This window comes from Anthonomus grandis, chromosome 11, assembly GCF_022605725.1.
Source record: "Anthonomus grandis grandis chromosome 11, icAntGran1.3, whole genome shotgun sequence".
NCBI lineage: Eukaryota > Metazoa > Arthropoda > Insecta > Coleoptera > Curculionidae > Anthonomus > Anthonomus grandis.
This window is the reverse complement of record NC_065556.1, coordinates 12,975,270-12,994,890: the sequence shown is the minus strand read 5'-3', so window position 1 is coordinate 12,994,890 and position 19,621 is coordinate 12,975,270. Positions and strand designations below refer to the sequence as shown.

The 19,621-nt window shown below is 32.6% G+C and overlaps 1 protein-coding gene across 2 annotated transcripts in view; it reads left to right on the top strand.

The window, feature by feature from the left end:
• The window catches only part of LOC126742070 (rab3 GTPase-activating protein regulatory subunit), a 52,306-nt gene extending 34,544 nt beyond the window's left edge, over window positions 1–17,762 (top strand). For both annotated transcript variants that reach the window (XM_050448602.1, XM_050448603.1), the window contains 4 exons: window positions 3,116–3,391; window positions 3,445–3,658; window positions 8,778–8,982; window positions 17,169–17,762. In XM_050448602.1, the coding sequence (XP_050304559.1) occupies window positions 3,116–3,391; window positions 3,445–3,658; window positions 8,778–8,982; window positions 17,169–17,342 (869 nt within the window). In that variant the 3' untranslated portion in view covers window positions 17,343–17,762. The remainder of the gene's footprint in view (window positions 1–3,115; window positions 3,392–3,444; window positions 3,659–8,777; window positions 8,983–17,168) is intronic.
• Window positions 17,763–19,621: the final 1,859 nt, after the last annotated feature.

Below are 19,621 nucleotides of genomic sequence, written 5' to 3'. Positions count from 1 at the left end.
TTGTCAAAAATAAAATATTATTATTTTTGAAGCTTTTTCTAAAAAATTACTTTCAACAGAGCCTAAAATTACACTTAATATACTAAAGGCAATAAACTCTCTCAACCACTTTGACACATTTCCTGATTTCCGCAAAATATGCGACTCACTATTGGACTATTTACCACTTTGTGAGTTTAGAATACTATCAGATTTGCTTTATATGCCCATAGGATCTCTTACTACAAATAAGATAAAACTTGCTACAATTTGTGAAAAAAAGGCCATTACACCCGACTTAGTTTAAATATTCATGTGCCCCGCATATCATCTAAAAATTCTGAAAGTTTCCCCAATGCGCAGATCCTGTGGTATTTTTAATTCTGTTCAGGATCAATGGGACATATTCGACTGTAGTTTGTCCGAAATTAAAAGAGTACACTTTTCCTAGATAGTAACCATAAAAAAAAATTATTGATTTTTTTTTGTATTAATGTAGCCCACTATTGTTGATATCTAATATTTTCTTTTTCTTTAGAATGTAGTTTGTGTAGTGTTGTATTTTTTTGTCCCACTTGGTAACTGGAATTTTTTCTGTAGAATGGTGTAAATAAAATAAATAAAATAAAGCACAGTTCCAAAAGTAGAACAGGTTTGGGCTGCGGCGTATACTCCAAAGACCTTTAATTTAACACAATGTATACCGAAATATATGGCATAAGGGGCATAATTCCAGCAAGGGAGATCACATCACTGACTCCCCTGCCAAGAGGGCCACCGCTTTTCAAACCAGTAAGGCCGGAGCTCTTCGTGGGCCTCAACATGGCAAATATCAAAGAACTAATACAATCATCCTCTCACACTTAAAAAAGTAGTGGGATGATAATCAAGGCTGCAAATTGTCTAAAAAAGCCTCTCAGCTATCCCACACTGGAGGCAATCCGCAAATTGTCTCTGACTAAAGGAACACTATGTCTTATAACAGGCTTCCTGACTGGTCACTGTCAATTAAATGGTCACCTTTTTTAAATGATCTAAGCATTATGTAGGACATGCGACCATGACGACAAGACAATGGAGCACATACTTTGGGATTCCCCTGCTCTCGTCAGTATGCAACAGAATTCTCTACGTGTTCCAACCAATAACTTGGAGAGGTCAGGAGATCCCTTGGTTGGAACCCACGTTGTCGCTCTCGTTGATTCGTTGGGCTGGATGACTAGCTGAGGGTGAGGTTCTCTACTTCTTCAACAGAGTCGCACAATGGGCCTACTGAGGACTGTGGCAAGTGCAGTGGTATTTGCACCATCCTCTGCATGATTTTTCTTTTCTAGGGACTCGATTGTAATAGACATATTTTTGTTAAAATCAGAACCTACTAATAAGAAGTTCATCACTCCATGCTAACAGATTTAATCAGTTCTTTTGTAGAATTGCTGAAAGTAAAATAAACAAACTTATTCACATTGATCGAACATTTCATAATTACCTAAGTTTCATACAATACTATGTTTTCTTCAGATGTAAACCAACAAGTTTAGATGAAGTTATGAGAACAATAGAGAAAATAATACGTAGCCATCGTAAGGAATTTGATAGAATCAACAGAAAAATATTAAGGAATAAATAAATACAACAGTATTGTCCTTATTATTATCTTCAGTATTTAAAAGAATAAAAGTTATACCTCTACTTTTAAAGGTAATTTTCTCTTCTCTTTTACCAATACTCTTTAAGGAATATGAGCGTATTTTAAAGAACTATATTAATAACCACTTGGAATCAAAAAGGCTCTTTGCCATAGTCTTACTTTGTTTGGTTTCAGGAAAAAAAAAATTAAAACTTGTGATTTAAAAATTTTCTTGATACCCAGGCCTCATCCCTTGATTTTGCCAAAGCTTTACTTGTGTCACACATATTCTATAAAAAAAATCTTCATGAAAAACTGCATGCCTAGAAATTTCACTCTATGTCTGTTCAGTTAATCGAGTCTTACTTTTCTTTATCAATTAGAGTTCTTATCTTACCAGAATAAATCTGATAAGAGAACAGAGTTCTGCAGGAGTCAATTCTTGTTTCTCATGTTCATTATCGACTTGGCTTTTTTTATCGGGGGGGCACAATAAGCACAGTTTTGGTTCCCGATTACATTCTCACAGATCAGTGCTATGAATTTTCAGACTCTGAGAATAGGAACTGAGAAGCTTGCGTCGACGTTTTTTGACAAATTTTCTTTCTCTCAATATTTCAAAATCACAAACACTAAACTTTACCCTAAAGTATAATTAACAATTATACTTTAGGGTAAAGTTTTACTTATAAAGTTAGGTTATATATATTAACAATTATATATAACCTAAAGTATAATACAATTCATCATTTTAATCTAAAAAGCTTAGGAGCTAAATTTTTTGGTGTCTACCTTTATCCAGAACTAACTTGGGAACAACATATATTAAAAGGTTATATATTAAAACTCTCTCTTTCACAGTAACTTTTACTCACATCAATTCTGTCCTCGGCACAAACTTTCAACGTAGCTGAAGCTTTTGGTGAAAAGAGAAAATATATTCCAAAGGGGTTTGCCTTACAATTTAAAACATAAATTATATCTTCTGAGGAATGATTTTTTGTTATTAGGTTTTATCTGTTACGCCACTAGATACACATTTTTGGCTGTAAATATATTTATCTACTATATTTATTACCTGATCTATCCATATAGCTAGGATGAGATATGTTGTTATATAATTAGAAAACACCTTGTTTTTACAATATTTGAAAGACTTTTCTATTCTGTAATACTATGAATAAAAAATGTAAATGATTCATTGTCATAACTATACAAATTGGCTCAAATTATCGTATTGAGAAAAATATACCAGTTCAACACTACACAAGACGTAACGATAGAAATCTTCAAAGGAACCCTGCTCTGACCGATGAGACACCCTATATTTATATAAATAGGAAACTTCAAATTATTACACACATTGGCAAATTTAGAATGTTAACAAACAAAGTTTTTTTTAGTTTAATATTATTGTGTGGTTGTTTTGTTTGTTCTAATCGAATATCAAACTCTATAATTTACATTTCTATGAGGACCCTTATCTACCTAACAATGTTTTTTTAGAAATCTGTACAGAGTTCATGTACTCTTTCCTCGAAATTGCTCTAAAGCCTTGCGATCCGAAGAAACCCGAGCTGAAGTTTGAACCGATTTGGGAAAATGGTGGTCACCAGCCACTGGTAGAGTTAGCGATCCAACAAAAGAGTGTGGATTATAATTTGCTACATTTACATTATCAATTGTGCATGGTTTTGCATATGATTAGCAAATGTGCAGTGAAACACTCGAAGCCTGTCAATAATTTATTTGATGCTTCCTTAACTGCTCTGCTATTTACTGGTGAAATGAATATATTATTTAGTTGTAAAACTTTCTTTATAAACTTATTTTAGATCTTCAAAGGCAAGTTGATGTGAACTGGAATAAATCTGACATGAAAATACACAGCTCAAGAGATCTATTCTTAAAAAAAATTATAACCTCTAGCATGGAAACAGTAACTTTAAATGAAAATGGTGAGATTTATTGTAGGGATCATGAAAAGTGGATGGAGAAGTGTTTATCTTTAGCTAGAATATGGAATATGGGCGTAGATGAATTTAGAAGGTAATTTTTTGTTAATGCTGTATTAAATTTAAATAGCAATTTGCTAGATTATGTTTAAGACTTAAATTAGCCTGCATACGACTTAAAGGATTTGGTAAAGTTTATTAAAACTTTTATTTCATTATGAATTAATATATTTCATATTAATTCAAAAGCATAGTTTTATTAACAAAAATAATTTTAACATTAATATAACTAAACAGGTTTTATAGTGAATAAATAGTTCATACTTGCAGTCGAGTCGTAGATTAAGGTAAAATGAAAATCCTGCAGTCTCCTACCACTTATTTATCAAACATTCAGTTTTTTAAAATTCCCGACATGTTTCGGACACATCATCAGGGGATAAAAGGTTTAAAACTGGTATCAGATATGCACCCCAGGGTTTGAGTTCATGTCAAAAAACCCTCTATTTATTATTATTGTTTTTTTATTTATCTTTTTTACTTTATTATTATTAGTTTATTATTTTTAATTTTATTTGTTTACATTCTATTGTTGACGGTTTGGTCCTTGTCCTGATGATGGACACCACTGTGTCCGTAACATGCCGGGAATTTTAAAAAAATTGAATGTTTAATAAATAAGTGAAGGGAGTCTGCAGGATTTTCATTTTACCTTAAACAGGTTTTTCCACTTTATTTAAATCATGAGAAAATAAAACAATGTTAATCTTGTCTATTATATTTTTGGATTCTCCACAAAATTCCAAAAATTTTGATGTATCACATGCCATAACTTTATTTGATTGTTTTTAAGATACAGCGCGTTAAAGAAAACGTATTTTATAAACTTAAAGAGGGTTCTTTTAAATCTTTTTCTTTAATAAGTGTTCAAAGTCTAAACCTTTTACTATTTGGCTATGCCCTACACGTACTACAAATTCATTTTAAACGTTTTTTATGCATTCTGGAGAAATGTTTTGACACTCTTGCCTTATTCTAGTTTTCAACTCCTCAAAATTTGATCACATAAACTTTGGATTTCAAATATTCCCATAGGAAAAAATCTGCCTGGAAAAATAGTATCCAGATAGTTTCGAACAGGTCTTGGTGCGCCTCCCCATTTTGCTGAAACCAGATGTTTCTATTCGGCATATCAGCTTCTATTGGATCAGGGAATAGAACATTAGATTATGATTTTTATTAGAATAGATTTGGAATTAGTTCTTCTTGTAAAAACTTTTTGCTCCATTTAAATTTTCTTCGAAGAAAATTGGGCCTATAACTTGCTGACCTAGAATTCCTGCCCAAACATTTACTTTTTCTGGGTGTTGAGTGTGGCCTTGCCTCATCCAACATGGATTTTTTTGTGCCCAATAACGGCAATTTTGACGATTTACTTTTTCGTTCAGCGTAAATGTTGATTCATCGGAAAAGAGAATGGTTTCTGTAATAAGATTATTATTCTGCATTAGTTTCATAAATTGTTCACAAAATTCAATTCTTCTATCTGCATCCTCCTCATTGAGTTCCTGGAGAATTGTTAGTTTATAGGGATGAAATTTTTCTGCTTTAAGAACCCTTACTACTAAAGGCTGGCTCACTTCCAATTCGCGCGCTACCTGCCTAGTGCGAATATTAGGATTTTCTTCAGTGGCTAGTAATACATTAATTTTGGTGTCTTCATTAAGCGCAGATCAACGAGAACTAGTTATTATTCTTATATGACCATTTTCCCGAAACTGTTTTTTAATCTTTCTTATAGTACTTTGAGATGTGGGTGGTAAATCAGGATACTGCTAGCTGAATAAATGCAAAACTTCATTGAGTTCTTGTTCTATCTCCGTACTCAATCATCATTAACATTTCAATTTTGTACTTTTCACTTAAATAGCCCATTTCGTAAAAATATTAAAATAAACTTAAATCTGATTACCCGACAGTAAAGACACGTCTTGTGACTTGGCCATTGGTTACAAGAAATGCAATGTGGTTAATGCACGATGGTGCACCAGCGCACTTTAGCATTTTGGTGAGGTGGATCTCACGTCTGGCATGCTTGATCTCCGGACTTAAACCCCCTGGATCATGTCCTATGGGGTTACCTAAAGTCATTAGTTTATACCCCTCCAGTGGAAGATGTTGAAGATTTGAGAAATCGGATAATTGCTGGATATAATGTAATCAAAAACGATCCTGGTGTTTTTGAAATAGTTCGGGAGTTGATGAGGACAAGATTTGATTCTTGCATCCGACCGGGGGGTAGTCATTTTGAACAGCTCTTGTAGATTAAGAAACATTACATGTAATTTTTGGTAATAAATGTTATTGTCAAAATTCTTTTTCGCTACGTATCTTCCAAATAAAGCGTTTTATCAAAAATTATAAAAGGACAAAATATCCTTAGAATAGTCCAAGGAATAATCCCTTACATTTTTGCCGCATGCTTAGTAAACACGGTTCGGTTGAATTATTTGGTTTGCTTAAATGATTTTAGTATTTCCAAGTTGCGGCCTTTAGCGGCCATCTTAGGAACTTTAAAAAAATATTTCGAACCATTTCATATGGTCTCTTTGGTATTAACATTTTTCGCAGGTGGAGTACCCTAATATCGAGGTAGAGCGAGAGACATTCACAGTAGGACAACCATTATACTGCATTTATGCATGAACGACATATATTAATTATCTTTTAATGGGGAAATTTGGCCAGTAAAAAATAACCATTTAGGAGGATCATAAAACGTCCTGAATTATCGGTGCGATGTGTGAAAACCACTAATGGGTCATTAATAGTCCATTACCAGATTGGACTCAATAGAAAGTCGGTCCAAACGGCCGTAATCTATCTTTAAAAATAACCCGTTAACCTTATTTAATAAAATTACTAAGATGTATCCGAAATTAGTCGACTGAATTGACTGCATTAAATTGCTCATATAGTTTACCGATTTAAAAATGATATCGTCTGCATAATATCGTTTAAACTTAATAGATTTAGTACCTAAATACTATTTTTGTCAATATCTTCGTTTTGAACAAAAATATTAAAATTTATCATTTTAATAATTTCAAATTTTCGATAAAACTGTTAATTCGTCAAACAGTCAAATACCTGTTAGTGATTATAAGGTAGAATATATAGTAAGAAACGCTTTTTTAGCAATATCTCATTTCTCTCCAATTATCCAATACGAAGTTAATAAATAAAAACAAAATTTAAAGAAAATAAATTTAATAGAAAAGTCCTTATTAGAGTCTTTGCTCGTTACACCAAACCGTACTAGGACAGTAACCATACCAACACATGCAAACTTTTTTTTTGTATCGATATTTATCAGATAACCATTAGATCGTCCCGCCATCAGCTAACCCCGGCATAAATGGTGATCTGACTGACAAGTTCCTATTACGGCCCGTAATAACAGCTCGACATCTGTTTGGAATGATCCTAATTAAATTGTCAAAGTCGTTTTGCTTCATTTGTAGCCATTGCTCTTGCATACAGTTCAGCAACTCTTCTTTTGTCTGGAATACTATTCCTTAATTCAAAACACGCTTTTTCAATAAATTCCATTGCTTACTAGGATTTAAGTCAGGGGATTGCGCAGGCCATGGCAATACTTTATATTGTGCTGCTCCGAATTAGTCCGATAACCTAAACTCGAGCCCAAACCATCAAAGTTCCGCTTTCGTTAACTTCTCTAACCTGTTAACTTCTTGAATTATTTGTAAACGTGATGCGTTTCCAGGTGCTCGCCCAACCCCAGTATTCTTGAAACAGAATCTAAACTCAATTTTGATTCATGACTAAAAATAATGCATGCCCATTCACGATTTTACCAATTCTGATGTTCTTTGGCCCATTCTTATTTTCTTGCGCGATTTCCACAGGATGGTACTGAATTTTTAACGGGACGTCTAGCATAAAGATTGTTTTTGTGTGACCTATTCCTGTGACACTAATGCCATAACGACGAAAAACGATTATGCACTTTTGCTCTTGTTGGAATAATATTTCTTTCTCCCACATAAACAGTCTCTTCAAATCTTTGCCGAAACCTTCCTATAGCGCTCTTTGTAGAATTACAGCTTCTGCGACGTCGGGAATATTTATGCCACTCTAAATCATACAAACAGCTTGTTACTATGTTTCACGATGAATTAAAATAAATTCCCACTACACTGGCGGCAAAAATTATACTTATAACATTTTTCAGTCCATCAAATACGTCTTGAAGAAACTTGATAAATGTGATAAGGTATGTTCAAGGGAATGTCCGACAAATAATAACACAATTTATCTTGGGAAAAAAATCTCAAAAAATAAAACGGCTTTCGACCTTGTCGTCTAGAACCTTTTGGTGTGTATTTTGCACTGTTATAATAGCTAATAGCAAATTCCATAACTTATCTGTGACAATCTCTAATATGTAAGAATGAACCAGATTAGTGACTTAGCCATAAATGTGACATTAGTTAACATGATAATCTTTCAAAAACAAGTAATTTTTTATACGAAACCACAAACAATCAACTTATTTTGTGTTTATTGTTTAAATAAGCACCTCTGTTTATTAATCACTTAATCACATCAATATGATTGATTGACGTAAATAGGCTGCTCTAATAAATCTGAGGATATATATTGCATTTGGAACACCAATATAAAAAATATATTAATTATCGAAAAAAATTATTGAATTTAAATATAACTATATGAGCGCATTGTATAATAAAAATAACAGCTTCAGAAGCACATCGAATACTTATAGAGGGTGTTTTTTAAGCTATATAACAAGGAGCGCATTTAAACCTGTAAATCATATTACAATTGTTATCTGCTGAATTCAATTTTTTTTTTAAATCTTAATTCCGCTTTAAACTATTGCAGAACTTTTAATTACTCTACAACAGAATAGACTGTAGGAAATCAAACAATTGAAAAACCATTTAACCGTTGTATTTAGTAGAACTTTAAAAACGGAGTCTTACAAATTCAATGGCCTGGTTTAAAATAAACAGCTTCCTCCAGCTGTTTTCAGAGTAACATAATTAGATTGGCCTGATTAGATTAGCTCATGGTTTATTTTTATACTGTGCTCTTATTAAATATTTTCATAAACAAATAAATAATTATGGCTTATAAACTAATATATATCCCTTTTCTCTATGCAGGTTTCAAATAACTCAACTTTACATTAGTGGCTACGATCAAGTAGCAGAAAAGCTGATTCCATCCATATCTAACACGTGTGAACTAGGAAAAGAACTGCTCAAAGTAGCTGGCAATAGACTTTCTCAGTACTTGTCTTCGTCTCCGAATCTTAGTGAAAATATAGCCGCTTTGACGCCCATGCTAAGTAGATATATTGAGACCTTGGTAAGTTGAACTAATTTTTTTGTTACTTATAAAATGTTGAAAGGTTTTTTTGTGGTAGGTAATATTAAAGGTTTGAATAATTTATTTTTATATTACTTCTTTAGCTAATTTTTTCAATTTTCTTTTTTTCTCTTTATTTTATTGATTGAATTTTTTTTTAAGAGTCACACTATCTTTATTTATTCGTATACTTCCGATTTGTGTTGTACATAGTTTTTGCAGATCCATCCACTTTCTAAAAGAACATTTAGTTTTAATATTAGTGTAAATTATTACGTTCGTATTTTGTTTTCGTTGAGGAGGTACCAACGGCATCTCAACTTCAACAATCTTTTTTCTTTTAACGTTCTGATTCAGCAATGGTTGGATGTAAATCAAGATGTGTATGCCTGCTTGATGCCTAATGATTACAATTAAGCATTTGACAAGGGGCGTCGCAACCAGTTGGTTGACGTTTTGAATACTAGAATTTTTGACCACAGAGATATCAGAATTTAATGATATTAGAATTATTTTATAACCAAGCAGCCTTAGTTTTAGTACAACCACAGTAATCAAAGCTTGTGGAAATCAAGTGGAGTAATACAAATCAAATCAAATATATTACAGAAAAATAATTTTAGCTTTATAATATTTGAATGTAGTTCTACACCTAAATGTATAAGATGTGTGTGTGTACAAAGTCAAAGTCAAAATATACTTTATTTGCTAAGTTTACAAACTTATATTATATTTATTTGGTTATACAGGATACAGGACAAAAACAGAATACAGAATCGATTTTGATTGTACATAAAAGCATATTTTATATAATCAAAGAAAAAACTGAAAAAGAAGAAAAGAAAAGGCGAGAACCAACATAAAACAAGAATAATAAAAAAAAAAAAAATCTGATCAACAGATATATAATTAATTCTAAATATTAAAATGAGTCGTTAAAATACTCTTCAATGCCATAGTAAGCTTTTGTTAAGATTAATTTCTTTAGTTCTCTCCTAAACTTTTTAAGGTCTGTAACAGTCCTAATCGAAAAAGGAACATGATTAAATATTTTACTAATAAATATAAGCGAGTTTCTCGTAAGTGAGGAGGTGGGGATTGGAAGAGATAAATTGCCCACTTGACGAGTATTGCGACTGGTGCAGGATGGTGGACTTACGGACTTATGTATGAGTGTTGCAGTTTCCAATATAAAAAGTGAGAAAACTGTTGAAATTCTTTCAGCTACAAAAAGAGGCTTACAAGAGACTCTCAGACCAACACCACACAGATACCTTAATGCTTTTTTCTGAATAGTAAAAATTATTAAGGAGTCCCTTGGAGCACAAACCCCAAAATGGCATCCCATAACGGATATGAGAGTCTATTAAGGCGAAATAAAGTGAACGAGCAAACAACCTCCCCAACTCATGCCTGGAAACCCTGACTGCAAAACAACCAGAAGAAAGTTTAGCAGTGAGGCTCAAAACGTGGTTGTCAAATCTTAAACTCTCATCAATGAAGAGGCCGAGAAATCGACAATAATCCTCACCATGTAGTGGGCTCTGCTCATCAAACCAAAAACCCCCTACATTACACTTAAAGCCCAGAACAAAAGTCTTATCAACATTGAATACAAGCTGATTGCAGATGCACCACTCTTTAATTTTGTCCTCTACTATGAGAGATCTGACTACTTTTTGATCTTTGTTATGCCACAGAATTGTAGTATCATCGGCAAACTGAACCACTAGTCCATGCAGTGATAGAGAGCTTAAGTCATTAACGTATAATAAAAATAAAATAGGACTTGAATAAAATTAAAATAGGAACACTGACCCTTGAGGTACACCACATTTAAGGTGTGCTATCCTTGCCCAAACCAACGAAAATCCAGATGCAACCACCCTCTGGGTGCGGCCAGACAGGACTTCAACTACCCCAAAGCCACTCCCCTAAATCCGTAAAAATCAAGCTTTGACAGCAGTATTCCATGATCCACACAATCGAAGGCCTTGGACAGATCACAGAACACCGCTGCTGCAGCCTCTTTGGAGTTCATAGATAGATACACATTTTCCAAGAATCTGAAAATGGCATCCTGCGTGCCCTTAGATGACTGAAATCCATACTGATTAGGGGACAGCACATTGTATTTGGTCAAAAAAGAGACAATTCTCTTTTTTGCAAGCCGCTTAAGAACCTTGGAGAGGGTAGACAAAATTGGTAAGGGACGGAAGTTAGAGCGTCGGTCCAAGCAACCACCTTTATGAAGAGGGATATTACCACCTTTATGAAGAGGGATAGCTTCCTTTAAACAGGATGGGAACTCGCCCCGAAGAAATTACTGATTGATTGCCCAAACCAAAGCACCTAAAGCGCTCGCAGGCAGAAGCGACAGCAGACGTGAAGATATACCATCGGAACCCGAAGACCTATGATTCTTTAAGCACTGAATTGTTTCAATGACCTCGGTGGCATCTACAGGGTGGAAAAAGAATGATTGGTTGATAGCATTCCGATTAAGATACTGCAATGGATCGCCGTCACTGGGAACTGCTTCCAGTAACTTCTCAGCAATATTAGAAAAGTAGTCATTGAAATCATCGGGCCCCAAGTCCGATTCAACCAACCGCCGCCAAGAAGACTGCCTACATTCGTTAATGATTAACCAACTTTCCTTCTGTCTGTTACCGGACGAGTCTAAGCGCTCATTGTAACACAGTTTCTGTCTGACTTTTATCAGACGCCTATAAATTTTCCGATAATCCTGAGAATAAGACCTGATGAATTGATTGTCAATTATAATTTATTTTTATTTTATTTATTATGATTGTCAAACATATATTTTACGTTATTAAGTCCATTTAACTGTAGCACATTTTGAACTTAGGCACTTTTTAGTCTAACTACAAAAAAGAAAAACAAAAACAATAAATGCGCTGAACAACCAATAGATACAAGAATTTAACAAACTATCCAACATTATATATACCATTATATTATTGCTTTTACTTACTCAAAATGCTTATAAATACTTCAAAATTTTGTTTTAGAAAAATCGTAAGTTTTTACGGAAAAGATTTTTATTGTTTAAGTTCCTTATGTTCAGTGGAATTAAGTTAAAAATTTAGGACCATAATACTCAAGATACCTCTGTGTTCTTGCTTTCACCAGGAATGAACAATCACTGTCTCTGCCGAATTACTTGTTTTCTAATTTAAGATAAGAATCACTGTCTTAATTCAGGATATTTATAAACTATCAGTAGCACAGACTTTACATATACTTGCTGGAGATACAATAACTGAGCTTCTTGAAACAAAAGACCGGTCCAGTGTCGTCTGTCAGTCCACTGGCCGTTTTGTTGTAAATAAATTTAAGGAGATACATTTCTAAATCTAATCTACTAATCTTTGTGTAACATTGAGAATATTTATTGTAGTATTATATGCTTCTCCCCATGTAGATTACCAGTAACATACCATGTCCATAACATATGTCGCAATTCCATAACAGATAGCAGCTTCAGAACATTAATGGGTATGCAATTTCTAATCTGGTAGAATGTGCAGACTAGTTTACGCAGTTGAACGTTTGTGCTTTCTATATGCTTATCCCATTTAATATTCTGATCAATGGTAAACACCCAAATATTTTATATGTTTAAATTTTTTTATAACAGTACATTGACATGGTGTTTCTCTATTAAAATATTAGAGAGGATGCATGTCTATACTATCAGTTTGATAAATATGTGAGTCAAATATGATAAAACAAATAAACTTTGTTTTTTCTATGTTAATCGTTAAACGATTTTCACTCGACCATTTACAAATCTTTGCAAATTCAGTTTTAGCTAGTTCTACTGTTACATTCCAGGTGTCTTCCTGTAGCAGAAGCGCTGTATCAGCAGTATATGATATAAATTTGCTTGAAATGTTTATATTTAGCAAATCAATGATACACAGTGAAAACAGAAGCTGCCTAATTACAGTTCCTTGAAGAACACCACATAATTGATTTGTTATAAACCCATTTTGCTTATTTTCAATTTTCACGTACTCTTGCCGATGTTGAATATAGCTTTTTATTAAATCCTAGCTGACCCGGCGAACTTCGTACCGCCGTAGTTAATACCTAACAATTTAATAAAAACATCAAAACAATATTACAAAAAGCTAGTAAATATTTATTGTAACGCTTTTTGATACACAACATTGTTAGTTTTTTTTTCCTGAAGCGAAAATATATGATGTGGAAGGTTTTCCAACATGGGAACAGGTCACATACAATTGACCATGTGAAAAACATGGATTTTCTAAATTTATGCCACAAATATTTAATGACTGCCCTTGCGATTTATTTATCGTTATTGCAAATGCAAGTCGCACAGGAAATTGCATCCGCTTAAAATCGAATGGCATGTCGTTCGGAATCATGGGGATGCGTGGAATTAAAACGTCTTCGCCTTTGTACTTCCCTTTCAAAATTGTTGCTTCGATGACATTGTTCTGAAAAAGCTTCTCCAGATTGATCGTTCTGCAATTCGACTCGCATGTTTATATTTAATTTAAGTGTTTTGACATACTTCCATAAATTTGACGACTTCAAACATGCATTAAGTTCGTCGGCTGGTGTTGATCGTGGCATTACCGGCAATGTTTGTCGAAAATCACCTGCCAATAGAATCATCGCACCACCAAACCGGTTCTGGTTGTGTCGTAAATCTTGCATTGTGTCGTCTAATGCCTCCAGATATTTTTTGTTTGCCATTGAGCACTCATCCCAAACGATTAATTTGCTTTGTTGTAAGACTTTGGCCATCGCACAATTCCTCGAAATGTTGCAAGTTGGAGTTTCGATAATTTGCATGTTTAACGGCAACTTGAGTGCTGAATGAGCTGTTCGACCGCCTTCTAACAACGTAGCTGCAATACCTGATAAAGCAAGTGCGAGTGCAATTCCATTTTGCGATCGAATCGCTGCCAAAATTAATGAGATTTAAAACGTTTTTCCAGTTCCACCAGGAGCATCTAAGAAAAAAAGTTTCATCGTTGACTCTTTAGACTGTCTTATTCTAATCGAAACCGATAGATGTCGCGCAAAGCATTTTTAATTTTTTTGCAAATTTCCAATTTCTGGTGCAATTTTCCTGATGGTTTATTCTATAATATCCTTCTACAAATTAAAATACATCTTAAGAAAAAAGAATTAATAAAATCGGTAAAGTCATTTTCAAGTTATTTAATGACCAAGGAAAATATGGATTCATTTTTATATATTTAGATTGGCAAACTCCCCTTATCCCATAGTGGCTCAATTTATCTAAAAGAATATTATGTGAAACACTATCAAAAGCTTTGACCAGATCTAAAAATATTACTAAGGTTTTTTTATTTTTAATAATAGTACTGAAAGTAAACTTTATTACGTCATAAAGTGCGTCATCCGTAGATCTTCCTTGTCGAAAACCAAACTGTTTGGGTGAAAGAATATTAAATTTTTCTGTGACTGGTACTTCTGTCTTTTATGCAAGTTTCCAGTAATTTAGCTATGTTGCTAATCAAAGAGGGATGATAATTTCCAGGCAAATATGTTTCATTTCCTTTGTATATAGATATTACCACCGACTTTTTCAATTCGCATGGAACCTTTCAAGTTATAACGGAGCAATTAAAAATATCAGAAAGAGGTTTTACAATTAAGTATTTTATATCCTTTAGGGACTTGCTAGTAATCCCATTGAGTCCCGGAGTTGAATTATTTTTCAACCCATTTATATTTTTGATTAATTCTTCTTCTGTTACAGGTGTCATGAATAAACTATGAAAATTTATTTAAATAATTTTATTTAAGTCAGTTTTTGTTTCACGGTAAGACAGTTTCTCCGCCATTGATTTACCAATATTAATAAAATAATCATTCAAAATATCTGCAACTTTAATTTTATCTTGTTGTAAAATGTAATTTTTATCCTCTAGTTGAATAATGATTTTATGCTTTTATTACTTTTTTTGTCACAGTGTTCCTCTTGTATAACTTTCCAAATTTCTTTTGGTTTCGTTAAATTTTATTTTGAAGCAGAATAATGATTTTATGCTTTTATTACTTTTTTTGTCACAGTGTTCCTCTTGTATAACTTTCCAAATTTCTTTTGGTTTCGTTAAATTTTATTTTGAAGCAGTTAGCTTTAGTTTGTTTTATTAGCCGATTCAAAGTATTTCGATGTTTGGCTGTTATATAATTTTTTTCATTTGCAGTTTTAAAAGCTTTTTCTAGTTTCTTCATAAGCAGATTCAGATTGAGTCTTGGAGTAAACATAATCCCATTGAATCTCTTTTAAATTTTCCTTTTATTTATTACAGTTAAGGCGCATATAGAAAGTTTGCTGGTTATTAGTGAATTTTGTTATTTTAAAAAGGGACTGACTCTTTAACACAATTGGAAAATGATTTATTATATTTGACATTATAATGTAAGAGCTAAAACTAAATGTATTCTCAATCCTTTGCGGAGTCTAAAGAAATAAGTGGTGAATGCAAGATTTAGAGTCTGCTACTATCCTTGTTGGTACATTAATGTAGCTTAGAAACCCATTTTTTGACAAAATGTGTATATAATTATTAATTTTGAAGTATTAAATATATATATCCGACGAAAATATACACTGCGTTGTCATCTTTATTTATTAGGACTTGGTCCAAATCTGTAAGAAAGGTGAAAACATTATTTGAAGAAGATCTATAGACCGCAAACAATTGATGATCAATGTTATTAAATGAGAAATTCAAGACTGAGAATGTTACATCATTATATTTTATGTTCTCAAAGTGCCTTATGTTGATTCCATTCCTGACCAAGACAATCACTCATGTCATTCTGATTATATTCCATTTGAATATGGTAGGTAAATCAGGGGTGTGTACAATTGTTTAAAAGTAAATTGTCTCAAAATCTTTAGAAGGTGAGTGAAATTAGACCAGTCGTCAGATATGCCGATGACACCGTAATCATAACTGGAAGACTTGCAAAGAACAATGAATATATTGGTCCAATAGAGTGAAGAGTAACCCTAAATTAATAACGAGAATATTGAAGCAAAGGGAGAAACACTAAAACCAATCGATAAGTACGATTCCAGGAGCTGCTTTCCAATGGCCTCCCAACTAACGTAAGTGGCGCAAATTAACTGCTTATTAGAAAAGAAGGCAGTTTGGAAATCTCAAACTAAGTGTCCGGTTCAAGTTCTTTTTGTTTCTTAAAAAAATACGTTTTCAGTACGCTAGAAGAGTTTTTTATGCAGTCACCTAAAAAAAGAAGATTAATATAATATGCCTTCAACAAGTAAACTTGAACTGGACTTAGACGTATCTTCATCAAAGTCTCATCCTTTTGGCGGTGACATGATTTCCATGACCTAATTATAATTCATCAAAAAATAAGTAATGAAGATAATTTAAAAAGAAATGAAGAAAAATATACTGCAACCGAACAGTGAAAAAAGTTGCTAATAAAAGTATGTCGAAATTATGAAAAATCATAGACTAGGAAAGAAATACTCAGCCCGTTTGAAAGAACACCAAAAGCTTGCAAATATTGTCGAATAAAATGTCAAGAAAAATTACAGAGGTTCAAAGAGTCCTAATATTATATAACAATCCTTTGAAAGATGGATGGAACAGAAGAGTAAGCGTGGATGACCCCCGAAAATCTTGTTGTGATTGAACAAAGCAGATCTATCAAAATTTCAAGTACAGCTCTAGAAATAAAGACAATTACATTTTTCAGTTCTAAAAATATGATATATTACACCTTTACTTAGAGGGTTGAAGATTTTTCTTGTAGTCAAAAGTTATCCCCTTACAAACAAAATTAACGTGTTTTATATTCTTAAGTCTTTTTTCTATTAACTTTTATGTTGCTAAACTTCAAAATGACACTTTTTGCTATCTATTTTAACCATTTTTAATTTTCTTTTTACAATTAATCGTACTTTTTGTCTTAAACGGAGAGCTTTTGCCGTTTTGGCTCTTAAAAATTAAATTACTTCCGCAGCAGTGCATCCCTTTCATTCCTTTAACTAAAACAATTCTATTTAAAATTCGTTTTACCTAGATACGTTTTAACAGTTTTATTTAAATTTAGCTACAATTTAGCTTGCTACGAGCGTCATGGAAAAATCTTTTAATTGAATTTTTTTTCAGAATGGCAGTTGGTGCTCGCCTAGTGACCTTCACAATATAACTATTTTAGGAAACTTAGCTTTAACTTCATTAGGGGAAGAGAATAGAGATTTGGTTGCATATAAGTTGGCCAGATCACTTTTGGAAGCCTGCAATACTTTGGAGGACATAAACCTTAAAAACAAAGCTCCTTGAACCTTATTTTTATATATTTTTTTATACACACATATGTATAATGAGTTTAAAAAACGATCTTATGGCCTAGTTCAATTTTCATAGGAAGTGTAATTATAATAAATTTTGGTCGATTAAAATTTTAAGCATATTTCATAATAGACTATGAGATTCAAATATTTTTTAAGTTACTAAATATATTTAGGTATGTGATATATATGACCTTTTGTAATAAAGTATGTAATTTTTGGGACTAGAACGTGCTAAGATAGAGTAAGTTTTAACTTATTGTGATACAGTTGACAAAATAAACCATCCCGCATTTTTTTCAATAATAAGAATGTTCAGTCTCCGTAATAAAATCTTTATAGTAGGTTAAGGATTTAACTTTTTTTGTAAAAATGTTGCTGTTGAAAAATATTAAAGTTTTATTAGAATATATATATTATTTATTTTGTTTCACCCAATTTTGTTTGCCTACAATAGCCCTTCGACCCGATAAGCTTTTTAGCATTTTGAAGTTTTATCTCATGAAGATGCCTTTGGTAAATAAAACTTAATACCTTAACAGGGTGGTTGTTCTGCGTCAATGGATTATAGGAAAACTATTATCGTATATACAAATGATCTATACCTGATTCAAGTGGCTTTTGAGATATTTTAATTTTTTATATTAAAAATTACGTTTGCAGATCGGCAACACATCATAATATTTTTTTCTTACTATGATTTTTTCTATACTATGATTTTCATTATTAAATAAGAGAATCGACTATCTTCTTCTACTTGTTCGTGTGTGATTTTTCCCTATCTCTGGTTATGTGGATTAATTCTCCTGTGGCTCCTATTCCTGTCCAGGGTTTGATATTTCAGAGCCACGACATCCTATTGCTGCCTAAGCCTCTTTTTTTCCTCAATTTTTTCCTTCTATTAATAGTTGGAGCAAATGGTAATTTCCGTCGCATAAGCTCTACATTTAAAATGTTTTCAGCTTATTCATTTTGACCTTCCAGTCATGTCCAGCCTTCCATACCATAAACAGTACGGTCCATACGTAACATTTTGTGAACCTTATTCTGAGATTGAATCAGAGTTGTTAAAGACATTTTGAATCTCATAAATGAGCTCCTTGCTTTCTCTATTCGGCATTCTACCTTTGAAGACCAATCTACCACACATAACCAAGTCTGCAAATCAATATCATTCAGTTTCGCATTCCTGAACTCATCTAATTTGCGGATGATTACTAGGAATTTTGTCTTTTTTTGTTGATGTCAATTCTCATAAGTGCATTCCAACTCTGTCCAGGAGCCTTTGAACGTCATTCATAATATCTGCTAGCAGTACTCTATCGTCTGCATACTATACATTGTTGAATCATGTGCCATTTACTTTGATGTCTAATTCTTGTCCTTTGAGAACTTCTTGGAAGATGTTTTCAGAGTAAATGTTAAACAGAAGTAAGGAGAAGGCACATCCCTGTCTTATACCTCTAAGGATTTTCTATGCTTTTGTCACTTCATAGTCCAATTTAATTGCAGCTGATTGGTTTCAGTAAAGAGCTTTCAATACAGCGTATGTCTTTTTGATCTATCTTGAGTCGTCTCAGTATTTGAACGAGTTTATGATATTGCACTCTATCAAATGCTTTTTCGTAATCTATTAAATACATCATACTTGGGTTGCGACCAGTGCCTTTCTCGTACCCAGACTTCTCGATTTACTAGTAATAACATTTGACAAATACTAATACAAAAAGTCAATTTTCTTAAAAAGGAATCCGCTACTCTCATAATTTTGTAGTAAAAATAAAGATTTTCCTTTTTTTTTAAAGTTTGTTGGTTCTCTCTTAATCAACTTATTTTTTAAATTCTTTACATTACTGTTTTCAAATAAAATGTCTCAAATATTATACGAATATTAACCCCCTGTTAGGAATTAAAATGTTTAAATTGTTTTTGTGCTTTTTTTTCTATTATCTCAATGTAAAAGTGAAGTTTTGTAGTTTTGTATAGGTAGACATAATATGTCTAACATAAAAAAGGTATACAATAGCATCATACGCTCCGCGTGACTGCTGCTTATTAATATGGCTATATAAATTAATTTTTTTTTATAAAAGGGTAAAGACGGAGCTTTGGTAAAAAATAACTACATATTCCTTTAGAAATAATTAAAAAAAAAAGTACTTTCGAGCAGTAATTGTTTCATGAGCAGTATTTAATTTTCAATATTGATAGAGTGTTTTTTTTTTTTTGTAAATTACCAATTAGCGGTTTATATTGTAGCGTTTTTACCAT